The 19,376-nt window shown below is 28.2% G+C and overlaps 1 protein-coding gene across 4 annotated transcripts in view; it reads right to left on the minus strand.

Moving 5' to 3' along the window:
- Positions 1 to 1,467: 1,467 nt before the first annotated feature.
- LOC107452994 (4-hydroxyphenylpyruvate dioxygenase-like protein) overlaps positions 1,468 to 19,376 on the minus strand; it is a 39,447-nt gene continuing 21,538 nt past the window's right edge. For 2 of the 4 annotated variants that reach the window (XM_071188250.2, XM_016069642.4), the window contains exons 2-6: positions 14,356 to 15,011; positions 5,400 to 5,575; positions 4,904 to 5,055; positions 2,807 to 2,919; positions 1,468 to 2,588 (exon numbers count right to left, since the gene is read on the minus strand). In XM_071188250.2, the coding sequence (XP_071044351.1) occupies positions 2,381 to 2,588; positions 2,807 to 2,919; positions 4,904 to 5,055; positions 5,400 to 5,575; positions 14,356 to 15,005 (1,299 nt within the window). In that variant the 5' untranslated portion in view covers positions 15,006 to 15,011 and the 3' untranslated portion in view covers positions 1,468 to 2,380. Of the gene's footprint in view, positions 2,589 to 2,806; positions 2,920 to 4,903; positions 5,056 to 5,399; positions 5,576 to 14,355; positions 15,012 to 18,174; positions 18,277 to 18,296; positions 18,362 to 19,376 lie in introns of those variants that run through there. The other 2 variants (XM_016069643.5, XM_071188251.2) reach the window with 2 other exon arrangements.

The following is a 19,376-nucleotide window of genomic DNA, read 5'->3' on the forward strand; positions in this document are numbered from 1 at the left end:
AACTTATTCAATACTAAGTAAATTTCATTTCTCTTTACTGATTGATCAACATATTGATTTTGGTCGATTCTTTGCCAATCATCTGGTTGGATCGATTTGACAAATTACGTATGTTAACTCTTATAAAACACATGTATGTTCTTGGTTGTATAACAGATATATTATGTTCCCATAAGATTTACATAAATCTATAAATTGTATCAAATAATTTTATAATATTCAACTTCTATTCACTTCGGATTTGTTAAGCCTAAATTGAATCTGTATCAATATTCTCTCTGTACTGTGATTAAGAAAGTAATTTTATTTTAAGAAGTACTATATATTCCTTACTTTATATTGTACCGTAAAAATAATTTTACTGGCTCTGATGTGTATCACATTTTACAGTAATTATAAATTTTAGTGTTAAACTAAAATGTTTCTGAGTTTTTTTTTCCGATGGCAGGCACTGAATTTGAATCTTTCCCTATACTATGCCAGAATTGTTGCTCATTTCGCGTTACCCAGTGGGCACCTGTGAACCAAAGTCACGGAGGCGAGCAACATTGCCCACGCCACTCTGCCATAAACCCGTTTATAGGGTGGGCCACATTCACACATCATACGCACACACACAACAGAGGACAGCACAAGGAGAGAGAGAAACATCCATGCCCAGAGCGGGATTCAAACCCGCAGCCTTGTTTCTGAGTTTATTTTAGTGTTAAACTAAAATAAACTCATTGGCACTACAGCCCATAGAGGGTCAACGCCTACTGTGCCCATCTCAGTTTTCTTGACCTTGGGCTCTGGGATGCAAGAGTAGATGTTTCGGTTGGGTGTTTAGCCAACCGCAGAACCCTCAGTGTTTAGTTCACAAGCACGCTTGTTACTTATTTTATCGGCCCACTTAAGGAATGAAAGGCAGAGTCAAACTTGCTCAGCCCGAGGACCGAACCAAGGATCTGTGGAGCAAAAGCTCGGAGCGCTACCACTGAGCCACCGTGAGTGAAATTTTGGTGTTACCGGATAATAAAAATGGTGGTGAGTGTCTACTTTGCATCAAATAGTGTAAAAGAACTTTCTTGGTGCTTTAGTACACCAGCTTCTTGCTTTTTGGTGTAGTGGAACATTTCTTTAGTGTATAGTAAATGCAATTTCGGCTTTAAGATACTCTAAAAATTTTACAGTGTAATAAGAATTGAAAATAACCATGCCCCAAATTTTTTGGCTATTCAGTTTTCAAAATAACAAACCAACGTGAGTTTGTTATAATTAGAAAAACTTTCAATTTTTTATCATATTACATTACAACGACAGGTTATAAACAACATTCATTTTTTAAAACTAGTACTGTTTTTAATTCGTTATTAAATTGTAAAATTATATGATTTCTAGTAAGATTTCAACGAACATGAACTTATTATGCATACTGAAATAGTAAATCTAATATATGTTTGAATAATATTGAATATAAATTAAAGATTTATTTCGATTTTTTTTTATTGCTATATGTATGAAAGTAATGAATAACATAACATTCTATTGAAATTTTTATAATTATTTCATTATTACAATAGTTTTGAGCTATAAAAAGAAATGATGAATGTAACAAAAAACGATAACAATAAACATAAGCCACACAATATTCATTAAAATTAAAGCAATTATGAATAAAATTATGGTAAAAATAATTATCCACTAACAATTCAAGGGAAAATTATTCATATATAAACACCACAAGTTAGATGAATAATGAATTTTATCATGATACCTTTTAAGTAAAAAAATATTTTCTTCTTTGACAGAGGATAAGGTAAGATGTGGATTATTAAAATGATACAAAGGTAATAAAAGGTAATTTAAACAAGGTTAGTACAACTAAATTAAGTTTACAAACCCATTCAGCATTCAAATCGTTCAATTTCTATGTTTTAATAGAATAGAATAAATTAAAAAAACAATAATAAAAACAAACAAAATATTGTTTCTATATTTTTTAAAAGGAGGCAGCATTTTATTTACTCTTTGCTTAATGCAAATCGAAAACTTTTTAAAAGCAATTCCATTTTAGTTATTTTTACGAATCCTTCTCACAAAAATATAAAGCAGTAATTTATATACTAAAATAAAATCAAACATATTAATTTCATTCGCTTTATATTACAAATTGCACAATTTAAATGACACCATATTAAATGATAAATAAAATCTTTAGCAAGAGGACTCAACTAAAATTCTCAAATCATGCATTTCTCAATATTTCTTAACATTACAATAATTATACTAGCTTCATTTTTATCTACTATTATTTCTTTAACTATTTTTAACCAAAAGTCTTAACTCTCAGAGACAACTATAATCACATTTTTAGCAAAATTAAAATTCCGTGAAGGTATCAACAAACTCGACTTGTTTCCTCTTCAATATCTTGTTTCTTTGATGACTCAGCCAACTTTCTTTTTTCTTCTTCTCGTATCGAACGTACTAATGCGATAATATTTCCTTGACCAAGACCTCGAGCTTGGTTGCGCCTGTGAATAATTTCGATGAAAAAGGTTTTGGCTGGCAAAAATATAGGGTGCGCAAATATTTGCATCAAGTACCTGAGAAAGGAATGAAATAAAAAAGTTTATTTAATGAAAGCCAAATATACAATTGTTTACCACATTATGAAATATCTTTCACATATCATAAGAAGTTTTTATTGATTGTTTAATTCTGACTCTACTGCTGACGCAATTCTATTTGAAATTATTTAGATAAACTCAGTTGAAGAGGTAATAAAATTCACGCGATTAAAAATAATTAGAAATAAACTTACTTAGGGCAATTACTTTTTTCTGGCAAATTCTCGGATTCGTTGTCCAACAAAATACCCAGTTTTTCCAGAGACGCTATGTCTTCTTCTTCATTTATTTCTTTCATTTTTCTCAGCTAAAAAAAAAAAGAGTCAATACTTTTTAGTTAGCACTTCCTACCTTTTAAACAAAGGTTATATCTTAGAATTGAAATCTTTAAAAAATAATTTTTTTTATTATATATCTATATATTTATACATATATATATTCTGAAATATCGCATTTATCGTTAAGGATGCGTCCTGATGAAGACCTTTACTGTTTCCCTTATATATATATATATATACATATATATATATATATATATATATATATATATATATATATATATATATATATATATATATATATATATATATATATATATATATATATATATATATATATATATATATATATATATATATATACGAAAAACTTTTTAACAAAATTTTAGAAATAAAATTTAGTTCTGCCTTTACTTTCTTAAATGTACATTAATTTTAGTCATTTAAGTAAAAGAAATTAATGAATAGGTTATTTTTGTCAATTCTAAATTTCTACTCTGTTTTTCAATATCGGTAACTGAAATGCATTTATTATTCCTATCCAAATGTAATATTGATATTACCTAAAAGCCTGTTTGAATAATGAAATAAATCTTTAGTTTTGAAAAATTGTTTTCATCAGTAATAAACTACATTTCTAATTATTGAAGTACGCAAAACTGGTTATAATAAAAAAGGATTCACTTTAAAAGATTAGAAACCAAATTTTACGCACATTTAAAAATTGAAATAAATTGCAAGTAATAGTGATATTCTTGAACATTTTAAATAGGTTAGCTAATGGTTATTTTTATGTTCTTTTTCTGTAGATTGCATTTTTTAACCATTACCAATATTAAACATTAAAACTACAATGTTTATTTTAATTGTTTCTTGCTAAATTATGAAATTCATAAAACAAATAAAGTTACATTTAAATTAATTATTTCAAAATGTTAATTTCAGAAATTAAAACATTTCTTGATTATGTCCATTACAACTTTTATGAAATAACTTTTGCTTTGCTTTTTAGTTGATTATTTTACAATTAAAGATAATTAATTGTATTTTCATTCACATTATAATCAAATAATTGTTCAAGAGTCGTGCCCTACTTGTCATTGACCAACTTACAAGGTTCAATTTTATACGATAGTATCATTAGTGACAAAAATAGAAATATCTTTGTGTAAACAACTGGCAGAACTGTTCATATACGTGTTTTATAAGTGGCTTTCATTTCCCAACTGAGCAATTTGTTTTCGTGAACAAAAATAAATAAATTTTAAACATATATATAAATGTATAGTCTATAGCAAATATATATAATAAAACTAATTTTAATTACTGCAAAACAAAATCTGTTTCGCGATGAACCTCTGCATACTATTTCCAAAATTATTATAAATCTATTGTTTTATGCTATTTTAATTGAGAGAAAAATATTTTTTTAATGTCCCCAAAATGTTCAAAAACATTTTGAAGCTTCTTTCTCATATACACTGTAAAAAATTCTTAATTAAATTACGCTAAAAAGAACTGACAGTGCCAGCATCTGTAAAATCCTTTTTTACCGCAAAATTTATACCGTAATTTTTACAGTAGAATTTATTTAATTGCAGTGATTCAGTAAATACAGTATAAACTAAGGTATATCAGATTTTTTGTTCCTTAAAATTTTATGGTAAAAAGTACCGGCACTTATAGTGTGTCTACGTAATTTCAAATGATAAAATCTAAAATTTGAAGAGAATTAATCAGTTCTTGCGAAAGGAAAGTTCAAAAATATTTCTTCAAGAGGTTGAAATACGTAAAAGGACATTAAAAGGCATATGAGCTTTCACTCATTAATTTTTAACTTTTTTCACTAATTTCATCAATTTCTGATAAGGATCTCGAACCCATAAAATTGAATCCTAATGCATGACAATAAGATCATTAGATAAAGAATTATAAAAGATTTTTTTCACACTGTTCAACTTTTCTTCATTAATGCTTAAAAAATAATAAATTTTTGTTTTAAATTTTACTTACTTCGCTGTAATAGGCTCTTGGAGGTTTCCGAAAACTACATCCTTTTACTGTCATTAATGAAACTGCTCTATATATGTTTGTCGTACTGAGGGCGACATGTTCGATCCCCCCTTGCTGGTGTTCACGAAGGAAAGTTTCAATGTTACAATCAGCTGAAAAAATAAAAATTGTGATTTTGAATAAAAGGATTTGTTTCGTAATACTAATAATAGAAAATATATAACTTATATATATTATTATTATCATACACCGTGGCAGGCCTTCAACAACATGGTGTATAATGAACAGATTTTTATTATCCTATTGTTTTTAACGTCTTACTATTATTATTATTTTTACCATATTACTATGATTATTATTATTATTTTTACCATAATACTGTTATTATTTTTACCATATTACTATGATTATTATTATCATATTACTATTATTATTTTTACCCATGACAATTATTTTTATTATACTATTATTATTATCATCATCTTATAATCATTACCTTGCCCTGGAAGGCTTTCAACAACGACTAGCATCAGACTGTTTGAATTTCGTTCTCGGTTTTGGCACGATGGTGGATAAATGAGTCCTGTCTCGGCGCACCGATAGTATTCCATAGCTTTAAGCTTAATACCTATAGAATCAGCTAAAATCAGACCATCATCAGATTCATTATCCCTATAAAAAATAAAAGAGATTTCAGCTGAAATTAATTAAAACAAATTGCTTTTAAAATTCTGTTATGAAATTTACTATTGATTTACCGACACGAGAAAAACTCCTGCATACAAACTTACTAAATTAGCAAAAAACTTGTAGTATAACCAATTCATTTCTAATGTTTTTTGGAAGGAATACGAAATCCATGAATACCAAGTCTTATATTTATAACATGTTTGCATACATCGAATAAGACGGATTTGGTACTCCTCCCGGTAATGTTCCAGATATGAAATGGTTGGAAAAAAAATTTTTCTCGATTTTGGGTAAGACTTCTAATAAGAATTATACTCGTGACGGTTTGTCAATTTTCAATCACAGAAAAAGTAGTTTAAAGTTGAAACAATAATACTGGTATTCAAAGCTATATTATCAAACTAATTTGCTAAATTTCTCTCTAATGTGGCATTGAATAAAAAATTTTAGGCAAAATATTTTAATTTTTTTAATAACAATATCGTGTAACCATCTGTATACGAATCAATGGTTAGTATGATATGGTTTAACATGAGTCAGAATTTTAAATGTTTTGTCTACAAAAATATAATATTACTCAAGAGAGAAAATAAAGATTTTTTTCTACAAAAGCAAGAATAACGTAATCACTACAAATTAAAATTCACTTCTGAATAAAAAAGCATGCTATAAATATATGCTTTGAAAGTACGATGCATAGGTTTTAATGCATACGCATTCGGAGTATAACAACCATAATAGAAATGATAAGAAAGTTTGGAAATATTTTCATAGCAGATTATTTAGTACAGAAAATTGTTATTCCACATATTTTGCATATTGCTATAAAAAAGTTTGACTAATTTAAGGTTAATGGTACAACGCACAATGAAATGGATCTCATTTAATATTTATTTTTATATTTGTGCCGGCAAACGATGCTTTAAATTACGAAATCAGACACAAAAACGTACTTTCTTTGAATAAACATACCTTCTCGACGGATTCAGATTTCTGAACACCAAAATATAGATGGTAGCCGCAAAATATGGTGCCAAAAGTTTAGTCGGAAGAACGCTCCATAGTTTGGACCCCTTAATGTTAATTTTATTTTTTTGTTTATTTTGTTATATCTCGAGAACTTTTTAATAGAATTGAAGCATTTTTGCATAATTTTCATTTATTCAAAGATAATTCCATTCAAAAATAACATTCATTAAATATTTATTATTTTTTTAATTATTTTATTTAATAATAGTCAAAAAAAATTTTATTGTAAGTTACGCAATTTTTTGCATTATTTTAAAGAATATAGTTTTCACGGCAAAATACAAAATTTGAGCAAACTCGGTCGAATAGTTTCTGAGAAAGGGAATTTTAAATATTTGGCATTCTTAAAATTTAATTTCTCAGGAACTATTCGACCGATTTTGATCAAATTTTGTATTTTGCCGTGTAAAGTTATGTTCTTTAGAATGATGCAAAAAACATTTTTCCTTACAATTAAAAATAAATTTCAGCCATTTTTAAATAAAGTACTAAAAAAAAAACAAATATTTAATAAAGGTTATTGTTTGCATGGAGTTATCTTTGGATAATTCCATTATTGTTTAGCATATTTACTTATTATTCTGCACTTATTATTTAGCATATTTCAGTTCACCCCCTCGAACCATTAAGATTGAACGTGAACGTGAGAATCCGATCTTTAGATGAAAAGTTATTCAGGGAGATCCATTTTTTTCTATTTTACACTGTACTTAATCACATTGTGTTACTTAATAGAGGGATTCTCAATTGAATGTAAAAAAGAAAACAATGAAATAAAATGGCGAATTAAACATTCAGACTAAATTTGAACTTTGAATTATGCTTTAGGGATGGATAGTTTCGTATAAATCACATAGATACGCAAAAGCTAAATGAACTTAAAAGATAAAATCAAGTAGATCTATAATGAAATGAAAAAAACTGAAGAAAACAACAGTTTATCTGGTTCAATAAGTTTAGAAGATTCTACAGAAATAAAATTATTCGAATAGTTTTCTCATGATTTAAATCCGAAATGATAAATAAAAAAGTACAAGATTGCGCTTATTTGTTAGCAGAATAGTTAATATAAAGAGAAAAAATTATGTAATGATTGTGTTTATATAAGAAACGGACCAACATATTTTTCCTTTAGGTAGATCATTTTGAAGAATGTAATTTAACATGGTAAAATTCAAAATTTGAGCAAAATCAGTCAAATAGTCGTTTCGATTTCTCAGATTTGTATTCTGCCGTGTAAAATTTTATTTTTTAAAATGATGTGAAAAATTTTATGGCTTACAACTAAATACCATTATTAAGTAAAATAATAAATAATGGTAAATATCTTCTAAAAGTTGTTTTTTACATGGATCTTAAGATGAATGAATTTTAAAATTGTGAGGAAAAAAAATTCAGTTCGCTTATAAAGTTCTCGAGATAAGGTGAAATACGCAGAAAGAAAAGTTAACATTAATGGGTCTAAACTTTGGGCCCCTAAATGTCGGACCATTTGTATTGGGACCATATTTCTCAGATCGTGGTTACTCACTATATTTATGGGGTTTGAAATTCGAAACCATCGGAAAAAAAATATGTTTATGCAGAATAAGTGCGTTTTTGTGTCTGATTTCGTACTTTAAAATATCGTTTGCTCTAATTAATTAGCATATTTGCTAGCACCTCTTTGAACCATTAAGATTGAGCCCTAGAGAGTGAAGATGTGATCATTGGATCAAAAGTTATTTAGAGCAGTCTCACATATTACGCTACATTGCATAACATATAAGTACAAGCAGCTTAAAAATAAGGCACTGTGTTACATAATAGATTTGAAGCTTTAACTAATTTTAATGACGCGTGTGAGCATAACAATAATGGATCTGTTCTACAACATGGAGCTTATGGAGCCCTTTACAAATTTCTTCAACTTTTGAGAAGTTTTGAGTTCGACAGTTAACAGTTGTAAATCTTTCAACGCTTGATCTTTCGATTGATTTGATTCTTAATTTTCACGTGAATCAATATTTTAATATTTTTTCAGAAAATTGAACTACAATGAAAAGTTAAAATCTTAACGAATAATTAAATACAATTCAGAATTTTTACAAATTTAAAAAACATTCCTTATGAATGAAGTTTGATAGTTCTACTTTAAATGCACCAATCAAATTCTCAATTTCTAAACTTTCTTTACTTTCTCAATTTTCTAAACTTTCTCAATTTCTAAACTTCTTCTTTAAATGCACCAATCAAATTCTCAATGTATATTTCATATGGATTATTATTTCGATGAAAAGTGACAAAAAGTTCTGCCTGTGCAGCGTTGTAAAATATTTGTATTAACATGAAAAATTTGTTTTCAAAACATTTGAATTCTACGCAAAATCATTTACTCATAGCAAAATAAAAACTGATTAAACTTTTCAGATTGTTTACGAACGACATCGTCAGAACAGTTTGGAGTGGGCTCCAAAAACTTTCTGTCGGGGAATGATAAATTTTATTTTGGTGAAATGGAATAAAAACAATTCTTTACTTTTTATTCAATTGCATTATTTTGATTTCTTATAAAATAGTTTAAAATTTGTGAAAATGAAATGCTTTTTTTTAAATTTTTTCTTTGCCCTAGACGATTTTTTTTAAATATAAACTTTTAACCAAAACTTATTTTAAACCTTAATTAGCATCGATCGAGTAAAATTAATCGAGTAATCGAGTAAAATTAACCAAATCATTAATAATTAATTAGCTTTAACTGAAAGAGGAATGTAACCTTTAAAAGTAATAAATGTCATTTTCAATTATCAATATTGAATGGAAAATGAAAATAAATATTTTTTACTTTGCAAACTGTTTTAGTTTATTTAACTTTAACAAAATTTCTTCACTTTATGCTCAAATTTTTAAATCTTTCCTAAAATATGTAATTTTTCAATAACGTTCATTTAAAAAAATATTTGCTTCTAATTAAGTATGATAAAAAGTAAAATAATTGGACTGCATATTTCTCTGATTAGTTAGAGTATTTTTTATACAGCTGTTACGTAAACTAAATTTAAAAATATTACAAATAAAACACTAATAAAAATTATTTTTCTTTAATTTCTCTAAACATATTTACTTTTGTATGCTGTAAAAAATGGATACTTAAAATTTGCGTAATTAAATACGTCTTTGACTAAACCGTTTCCTGATAAACCATCAGAACAAACATTTCGTCAAATTTACGAAATTATCATCACTTGTATCATCACAAGGATACAAATTTCGATTTTAAAAAAAACATAACCTACAGTATTAAAAAATACCGCATGTTATTTACAACAGTTATTAATATGAAGTAAAATTATTAATGGCAGCTTACTTAATAATAGCCAGGCATCAAACCTGGAAACTTGTTTGATAAACGAGTGCACTAACCTTTGTACTATCTCTTCACCCGATACAAAAATAAAATAATAAAAATGATAAGTAAAGAAATTATTGAAATAAAAAAATATGTGGAGTAATCCGTCAAAATTTTTGAGTTCGCGTTAAGATATAATATAATACATAATTCTCACAGGCATGTTATCACACGCCGGCAATTATGTTATAACATGATTACGTGACAAAATATTTGACAGAAATAACGAATGCAGCTCAATGGTTACTGAATGGTCAAATTTAAGTGTTTTATTTCTGAAAGTATGTATTAGAAATAACAATAGACAAAAAAAGATTTAATGATCGACCGAATCAACTATAACAGGGTAATATTCTAAACATGTTGGAAAATATTTAAATAGTAATTAAGATACAAAAAAAAATTTTATTGTAGATGAAATTGCAAAACGTGTAAATAGAAGATTTAAACCCAAGTATTATATTAAATTCTTTGACCTTACGGCAATTTTTCACAATATTTAAAAACTATATTAGTTTAATATTTAGCTTTGTTTCTTACTTTTTTGAATCAAACCTTATAAATACATCTTATGAAACGATAATAAGAAAATAATGCTAAATTACAATGTTAAATTGAGGCACAAAAAAAAAACAGACAGAAATCGAACTCCCAGAAATTCGTTAGAATAAAATTTGTATACTCAGAAATTAAAATTTATAAACTTGAATTATTTTGAAAAATTGTAATAGGAATTTCTGTACAAATACAATTTCATAAAAGATAATTCCTTGTTCGAAAGAAAAAATAAAGTTTTTTTTTTAAAAAAATAAAAACAATAAAAAGGATTTTTGACTTTTAAAAAAATTGTGATATTATTGAATTATTTTACTCTTGGTAAAAAAAAAATACTATGCAATTTCAAATATCCATGGGATAAATATCGTTTTTGGGCTTTTTTCATACTTCATGTTTATTTCTTTCTGTATTATGTCCTGCTATCCGAGGAATAGCATTGTAGCATTCTACTCTCCATAAATTTAATCGAATACGCAATTATTTTAAGCAATTTGTACACATCTCCAACCACGGTCAAGTACATAGCCTTATTTTTAGGGCTTTACCATTAAACGACATGGTAAGAATTTGTACAGGAACAGTATTAACAGCATTGTGTTTTTCAAACTTAATTGCTAAAAAAATAAATTGAGAAAAATATTATTATCCATTTTCATCATTAAAATATAACCATCACCTCAATGCCCAGCTCTATATATAATATATCAAATTGAATTAAACTGTTATTTAAAGTAAAAACATACCATTATTGAAAATTACGTAATTTTGTCATTTATAACTCCTTCAGATTGCTGTTGTAAATTCATTTAAGTATTTTGTGCTTTGAAATTCTACAACTTATACGCTAATGTGCTATTTTAATATTGCACCATGTTGAAATAGATAAAATAAATAATATCATTAAATACATTAACAAAATATGAACTCCACAAAGAGGAAAAAAATTCTGGTAAAATTACTGTACCGCATGGTGATGACATTTTTGGTAAAAAAAAAAAGCCATAATTTAAGTAATTAAATTGACATTGTATATTGTATTTAAACCATTCATTTTGTATTTTTTCCGCTCATTTGGTAGCGATTTTCCGTAAATAGTGGTTTTTAAAATTATAGTTCTTAATACTGCACACTTATTAAAAAATACAAAACTAAAAAGTAAATTTTATCGAATAAATGTTTTTTAGGCTGGGCTCGAGGGTATATCAAGTTAAAACTATTAAATTTTACCACATTTACAAAATTTTATCTCGCATTATAAAACCATATTGTTGTAGTTTTTACCATACTTCTTTTTCAGGGAACATAAAGAAACTTCCGTAAAAAATTTAAAACATTATTTAAAAAAAGAAAAAAAAGTAATATACATTATTAGTTAAAGCATACCAAACTCTCCTTAAACTTTTACAAATCTGATATTAATTTAATTTTTAAAATAATTATTCCAAATCGTAAACTTAATGACTAATATGAGAGACAGACTTTTCCGGGTATTTTACAATATTAGTATAGTTTTAATCTGCCAGTATTTAAAACTAATTAAAGTACCCGACTACCTTTTTTTAGCCAATTTTGAGTAAAATTTTATTTTTATGTTTTTTATATAAAATAAAACTCTGAACTTTTCTCTTTCCAAAACCGTTTGAGCTTTGTTTCTACGCGAAATAGATCAGAAGTTATGATGTAAGTTATGAACCGGAAGTAAGCCTTTTTCGCTAGTTTCGTTTTCGAATTTCAACTTAAAACATAAAATAAGTTTACAAAATATTTTTAAAAAAATCTTTCAACCACATTTCTTTATTTGTACAATATCATATTCGAATAAATTTAACATCACTAGCTGTAAACATTCTATACTAGGTTGTTTACTTTTGAATTTGATTGCGCTCTTATTTCTTTGCTTTATATTGTCGTTATTTTTGTGGAGAGATTTCCGTATCCTGATCTGCGGTAGAATAATCGCCTAGTCTTGGCAATTTCCGGGGAGCGGCCCTAGAGAAACTTAAAAATAACATCACAGAAAGGGACCAACTCGAAATGTATAATTCGTATCTTCCCCCGGGCAAAAATCTATGCGTTTTTTAAAAAAAATTGCAAGTTTAAAATCTATTTGGCATCTCTGCGATTGTAATAGTAAAAGATCAGGATACGGAAATATCCCATTTTTGTTGAATTTTCGTTATAATATTTTTGCTAATTTGTAACGTTTACTGTTTCTGTTATATTTTTCTATTAAGTTGACTATTTTTCTATTAAGTTGACTATTTTTTAATTGTTTCATTTATTACTTCTGGCGTTGAAATGCCTAGAAATTCTTCACTGAACGTAAACGAAAGTTTTATGGAAACAGATTCATGAAAAAAAAACGATGTTTCCTTGGATATAGTTACTCCAACTGTGAGTGCTAGTAAACTGAACCCACAAAAAAGCAATATTACCGATTCTGAATCGGTTACTGTAAATAGAATTATTGATATGGATATAATCAAGATAGTTTTTTCAGTGTTCTGTTGTCCCACTTGTTTTTCAACTGCCATTAGTTTAGTTGAAGATAGCAGATATGAACTTAATTCACACTTTTCTATAAAATGTGAAACATGTGATTTCGTTAAAGGATTTGCCTCTTCTAGTAAAGAAAACAATACGGCAGAAATTAATTCCAGATTTGTGTATGGTTTTAGACAAATTGGAAGAGGACACGACGCAGCATAAAAACTGTGTGCTACAATGAATATACCTTCACCTCTGAGTAAAAGAGCTTTTAACTCACATCTAAATAAGCTTTTTGATGCTGTTTCAAGTGTTGCTCAAAATTCCATGCATTAACATTAGGGGAGAGTGGGGTCAATTGTAACAGGGTACGATTGTAACAGAGCAAAAATTTCGAGTGTCGGGTTCTAGATTTGGTTCCTAGGTGGCGCACAAGGTGTATTTAATAAATCTATATGTACACCCCTGCTGGCAACCATTTTTATGTACTTTTGAAAGAGTTACATCACAAAAGATATTTTCACGCAACGTAAGTACTTTTTTGTATTAGAATATTATATTGCAACAAAGTAATTTTGTTTAAATGAATAAAAATTATTAACCGAATATGTAAGTGGACACCTTAATTAACATTTCAAAAAAAATCATTAGTTTTGTTAATTAACTAGCATTGTTTTTAACAAATGAAGCTGAAATGGCGTCTTGGGGACGATTGTAACAGCTGAAAATAAATAATTTTATGTTCACAAACCATTACTTAACTCTTTAGGAACCACCAATAGTTTCCTATATCATTCATATTATGTTACATGTGCATTATTTTATTTGTCACCTTTCACAGCATAAATTAAAATTTTCAACCCCTTAAAGTTAAAAGTTTAACCCTTTAAGTCTCTGCTCATTATTATTTTTACTCCTAAAATATCACTACTATTTTGATCAATAAAAAAATATATCACAACTATGATAATATGTATAATTAACTATGTTTTAGTTAAATTTATGAACTGTTACAATTGACCCCGTAAGTGGGGACAATTGTAACAAGTGCACGACTGTCAAAAATTGTTAATAACTAATATAATAACATTTAAAATAAGGTGTGTTTTTTTTAGTAGATGATAGTCTACTTTACTCGTCTGTCAATTAATGCTAATAATATATTGGAATTTTTGTTAGTTAAAAATAGTTAAGTAAAAAATGTTACAATTGACCCCACTCTCCCCTATCTATATATTAAAATAAAAAAAATTGTCTATATATTAAAATAAACTAGAATGTACACTTAAAAAAAACTTACCGGCTGATGTTGAATTTTTTCATTCCAAAACAGGTTTCATAAAATTTTAGAACTCTTTCAGAATCTCCTTTTGTCACGGCAATTGTTACATGATCCACATGCGTCATGATTTCTTCAAGTTGTAATCCCGAATCATCACAAGAAAATTCTTCATCTTCTACAATTTTAAATCCAGGCAGAAACGGACCCTTATAGTCCGTTTTGTTTACTAAAGTGTGAATCACATTCCCTACACATGACCGAACACATGAGAATGTAACAGATCCGTATTCATCAGTAACTGTTCTTGGTTTTAGAATCACTGATCCTATTTCCGACGCAATCTTTTTAGTCAAATTATACACATTTCTGACATTAAACGACACATTAAAAACTGAATCAATAGTGTGCCGTTTGCTATCCCCGCAGCAAACGAAAACTGGAAAACTGTTAGATGAATCACATTCACTCCCTACTATTTTTCCGTGATACACTCGTTTATTGACAATGAATATGATGCCTTTACCCAGTCTTAGTGCAACCTGCTTACATTTGACGGTTTCCCGTTTTGCAAATACTCTAAATCCAAATTTTTTCAAAATAGATATAGTATAGTTTATATCTTCAACGCACAACTCAACATGATTTACAACAGGTTCTTCTGTTGACATTATTCTCTGAAAATAAAATAAAAATATTATAAAACACTTTCTTAGACTTAATTCAAAACTGGTTAGTATTATTAGTTTATACAACATTTGTACAACGCAATGTATTTTGTTCAAGAACTAATCATGTAAATAGCATATGAAATATCCATTCTAAAATGCAAATATTAATCTATGTCATCATAAATTAGTAATATATATACATAATGTTAGCAGTCATGGTCGAATGTTTAGCCACGTTGACAACAGTTGGAAGGAAAGAATATTTTTATTGAGTTTCACATCGTGTATTCAGATTATTTTCTAGCATTGGCGGAGCTCAAATCGCGCTCCAAAATCTGTGTGCTTTAGTTTTTATTCTAGGGAAATTAGCATATGTATTTGTAACATGTAAAATCTGTGAAATTAAAAATCTAGTGTAAATCTTGAAACATTACGTAAAAACCTTCAGAATCTCTGGCACTGGTTTGATTGAGGACTGTTGTCCTCTAGGTATTAAAATAGGGAAAAACTTTGCATTCACGATTTATAATATTAACCATAATTACAATAATATTAATTAAATTAAATTTATGATTTCAATTTATTTAACCCTTACAAATGTAGTGTTAAGATTTAATTTTTTTCTCCAAAAGTGAATTAATAAAGAGTTTCTTTTTTTTTCATCAAGAGAAAAAAAAATTATTCCGAAGTATTGTTATTAAGAAAAACCCTTTCTCAAAGCATTGTGTTTTTTCTCGCGTTAAGAAAATTTTTTTTGAAGGAAATAAAGTGTAATAAAGTATTTTTGCTTTTCATGTTATTCTTTTTAATATATTCTAAGTTCAGAAGTCCCGCAGTGGACTGATCGTTAAGACACGGTTCCCAGCAGATCACCGAAGTCAAGCATCACTGGCTGCGGTCAGTGTGCGGGTGGGTGACCACTTGGATCAGTCTGCGTAGGGACCGAGGGTGTGCGGTATGGGTCCTCGTTAAACTGTTCTACCGTAAAGTGCTCGCCTTCGCGCGCAGGTCGTTGGGCTACCGAAGCGGGGGTGCCATCCCCTCTGCAGAGAATCAAAATTGTGATGGCATGTCTTCGGATCATCCTCAGGGATGTTTCCCAGACCGTCGCCAATAGCCCATTGTGCAGCTCTAGTGCGACGTAAATGAACTTCAGCAACTAAGTTCAGAAAAAATTTAAAAACACATTTTAGAGTATGATCATAAAAGCGTGAGTACATTTGGGATTTTCTCTCTCTCACTCTCTTTAATGTTTTAAAGACAAAAATATGAAATTTCTCAAAAATAACCTAAAAAAGCTACTGTATACTACAGAAAAGCGAACACATCTATAACTTTTGTTCTAATGGTTGGTCCTTCAAACACTTGGACTCGATTGCTTGGGAAGTATGCTTATAAATGAATCTATAAGATATGAAATCAACTCTAAATAAACATAAATTTTTTTCTAATGGATTTGGGCACTCAAAATAAGGTAGGTAGCTGCAATCTGTAAAATAGGATTCTAACTGTTTAGGCAGGTTTACAGCCTGGGGCGTATATTCTATTCAAACAATTTGACCCTTAAAATTTCAGATTTTGCCTTTTTTTTTTTTTTTTTTGAATTGCGTAAATAAACTGGTGTATGAATTTGTCGACATTACATTTCAAAATGTTTAGGCCATTAGTCATATAATTAATAAAAAATGATAGTTAGTTTAAAAAATAATTTTTCACATGAATTATGTTTGAATAAACAACTTTTATAATTACGTGTAAATATTTTTTGAAACTCTTCCTAGTTCTGACCCTCTTTCCTAAACTATTAAAACCTTATTTTCCAGGTTTTGTATTACGCTTTCCTATTTTTAGGGTCAGGAATCTAAATCCTTCAAAACATATTTATTCAGTGAAAGTACATTTTTGTGTCCAATTTCTTAACTTAAAATATTCTCTTCATCAATTAATTAACATATTTAAGGTCATCCCTTTGAATCGTGAGCTTTTAGTTCGAGAAAATTTGATGATTAAATTAAAAGTTATTCTGTTTAATAAGTTTTTTTTTCTCTCTGTGCAATAAAAAAAGAAATTATCAATGTACAGAGCGCAAAAAAAAAGAACCACCCTGAATAAATTTTGATCACTTTCTAGGACTCAATCTTCATAGTTTTAGGGGCTGAACTCAAATATAATAATTAATTAGTGCAGACGATATTTTAAATTACGAAATCAAACACAAGAACGCGCATTTTCCGAATAAACATACCTTTTCTACGACGTATTTTGATTTTTGGCCCCTAAAATATAGGGGGTAACAGCAATCTGAGAAATATTGTCCCAATAGTTCGGTCAGGAAAATTTGGACCCCTTAATACTAATTTTACTATTCACGTATTTCGTCACATATCGAGAACTTTGCAAGCGACTTTAAAACTTTTGCACACAATTTTAAAATTTGTTTATTCAAGGATAATGCCTCGTGTACTCCATGCAACAACTGACTTTTCGTAAATATTTTTTTATTCTTTACTTAAAAATAGTCAAAAAAATTTTTCATTGCAATTTTTACATAATTTTCAAGAATGTAATTTTGAGAAATAGAATTTTAAAAATACCACGTTTTTATAGGATTATACATTTATCAAGTGTTTTATAAAATTAGCCTTTGAACTCTAAAAAACAGCTCGTTTTTATTGATAAATAAAATTTAGAAAATTGCTATCTCTTTTGATTTAAATTGCAGTTTTTAAAAATAATATACTAAGAAATATAAATGGTCTTAAAAGTTTGATTAAACTGCAGATTCACCCGAAGAAATGAAAAACTTCGTCTAAAACTTTATTATGAGCAAAAATATGTTATCACAATCATTTTTTCAACATTCTATTATTTCTCAAATAAAAATTTTTTCAATTCTGAATATTTATTTATGATATATAATTTCTTCTATCGTATAGTAGCTTTAAGATTTCGAAGGACTTTCTTTAAAAAGGAACATAATACACCCGTTTTAGTATTGTTGCATTCTAAAATACATAAAATATATCCATTCTAAATATCATTTTATTGCATTAAAGTAATCACAAATTTGAAATCTTTAAAGACAGTGATACAAAATACAATTAAGGCATTATTTAACTCACCTTTATCAAAGTACTTGAAGGTTATTGAAAACTAAAACCTTACTTACTTCGATATATAATATGAAAACTCCACTGGTATATCTTAAGATAATTATTTGAATACTTATCTAAATCATTCGCACTTTAAGAGAAATATAATTCATATAAAAGTAATGAAAACAAATCCTACCTGGAATTTAAATAGTAGCTTTTCAAAATTGTACTGTTCAAGTGTTCCACTTTTCTAGTTTACACCTGTTGTTAACGATTTGTTTGAGTATTTATTCATTTGTATTTAAGTATGTATTACATTTAAGTTATAAATATTAAAGTCAATAAAATTTATTTGATAAGGAAAATTTATTTAAAAAAATGGAGGTGGTGAAATTTGACACAGATTTTTCACATTGTGTCCCATACTTCCTCGTGTTTGTTTCCTGAACAATCTAGCAATAAGCTGTTGTTTATTTAAATTAGCTATTTCTTTCTTTAGTGTGAAAATACTCTTTATTCATCAGCCATATTTATTCAATCTACATTCTGTCGAATAATACCAGCAAATGTCCGTAATTTATGGATAATGCCAGCTCCGAGAGATAAAAGCTCAGAAACAAAACAAATGTTGCTTATTCATAAAAGCCTATTTATTAAACAAAAGAAGAAGATTTAAAAAGATGGTGTATGCATGATACCATTTTAAAGCTATGATTTTTGCTCCCTGGAGCAATTGTAAAAAATATCTCTTTTACAAGAACTTAATATTACATGGTTAGTATTATGGTTAATACACTGTATATCTCCCGTGCTAGAAAATACAGACCGTACAACGCCTAAGCATGCTGAGTATCAAACTATTGAGCTGATTTATTTTATTTTATCCGTCGTTGAACAGCCGACTCAGTTTTGGGTTTATGACTAATAATGTTCAATTCTGTGGACTTGTAATTTTGAACCAATCAAGAAGACAAGGAAACTCCTGGATCAGTCCCCCAGAGGTATTGATTTGTTATGGGGACATGGAGGACTTCGCGACTTCACAGATTTAGCGTGCATCAGTCACCATTTACTACACGGAAAGTCTTTGGCAGACGTCGATCAAACCCACGAACTCTTGGACATCGGCTCAGTGCCCTACCAATCAGGCTAACCCGGCCTCCATCGAGCTCTCGATTTAAGAGAAGAGGACTCAACTCAGCAAGTAATGCTCTCCGAAGTTCCGTTACACTTGTGCGAGGTGTTTGACTGACTGCAACTCGTCGACTAAGCATGA

This window comes from Parasteatoda tepidariorum, chromosome 12, assembly GCF_982258835.1.
Source record: "Parasteatoda tepidariorum strain Cologne lab strain chromosome 12, Ptep-v5.0, whole genome shotgun sequence".
In the NCBI taxonomy this organism is placed as follows: domain Eukaryota; kingdom Metazoa; phylum Arthropoda; class Arachnida; order Araneae; family Theridiidae; genus Parasteatoda; species Parasteatoda tepidariorum.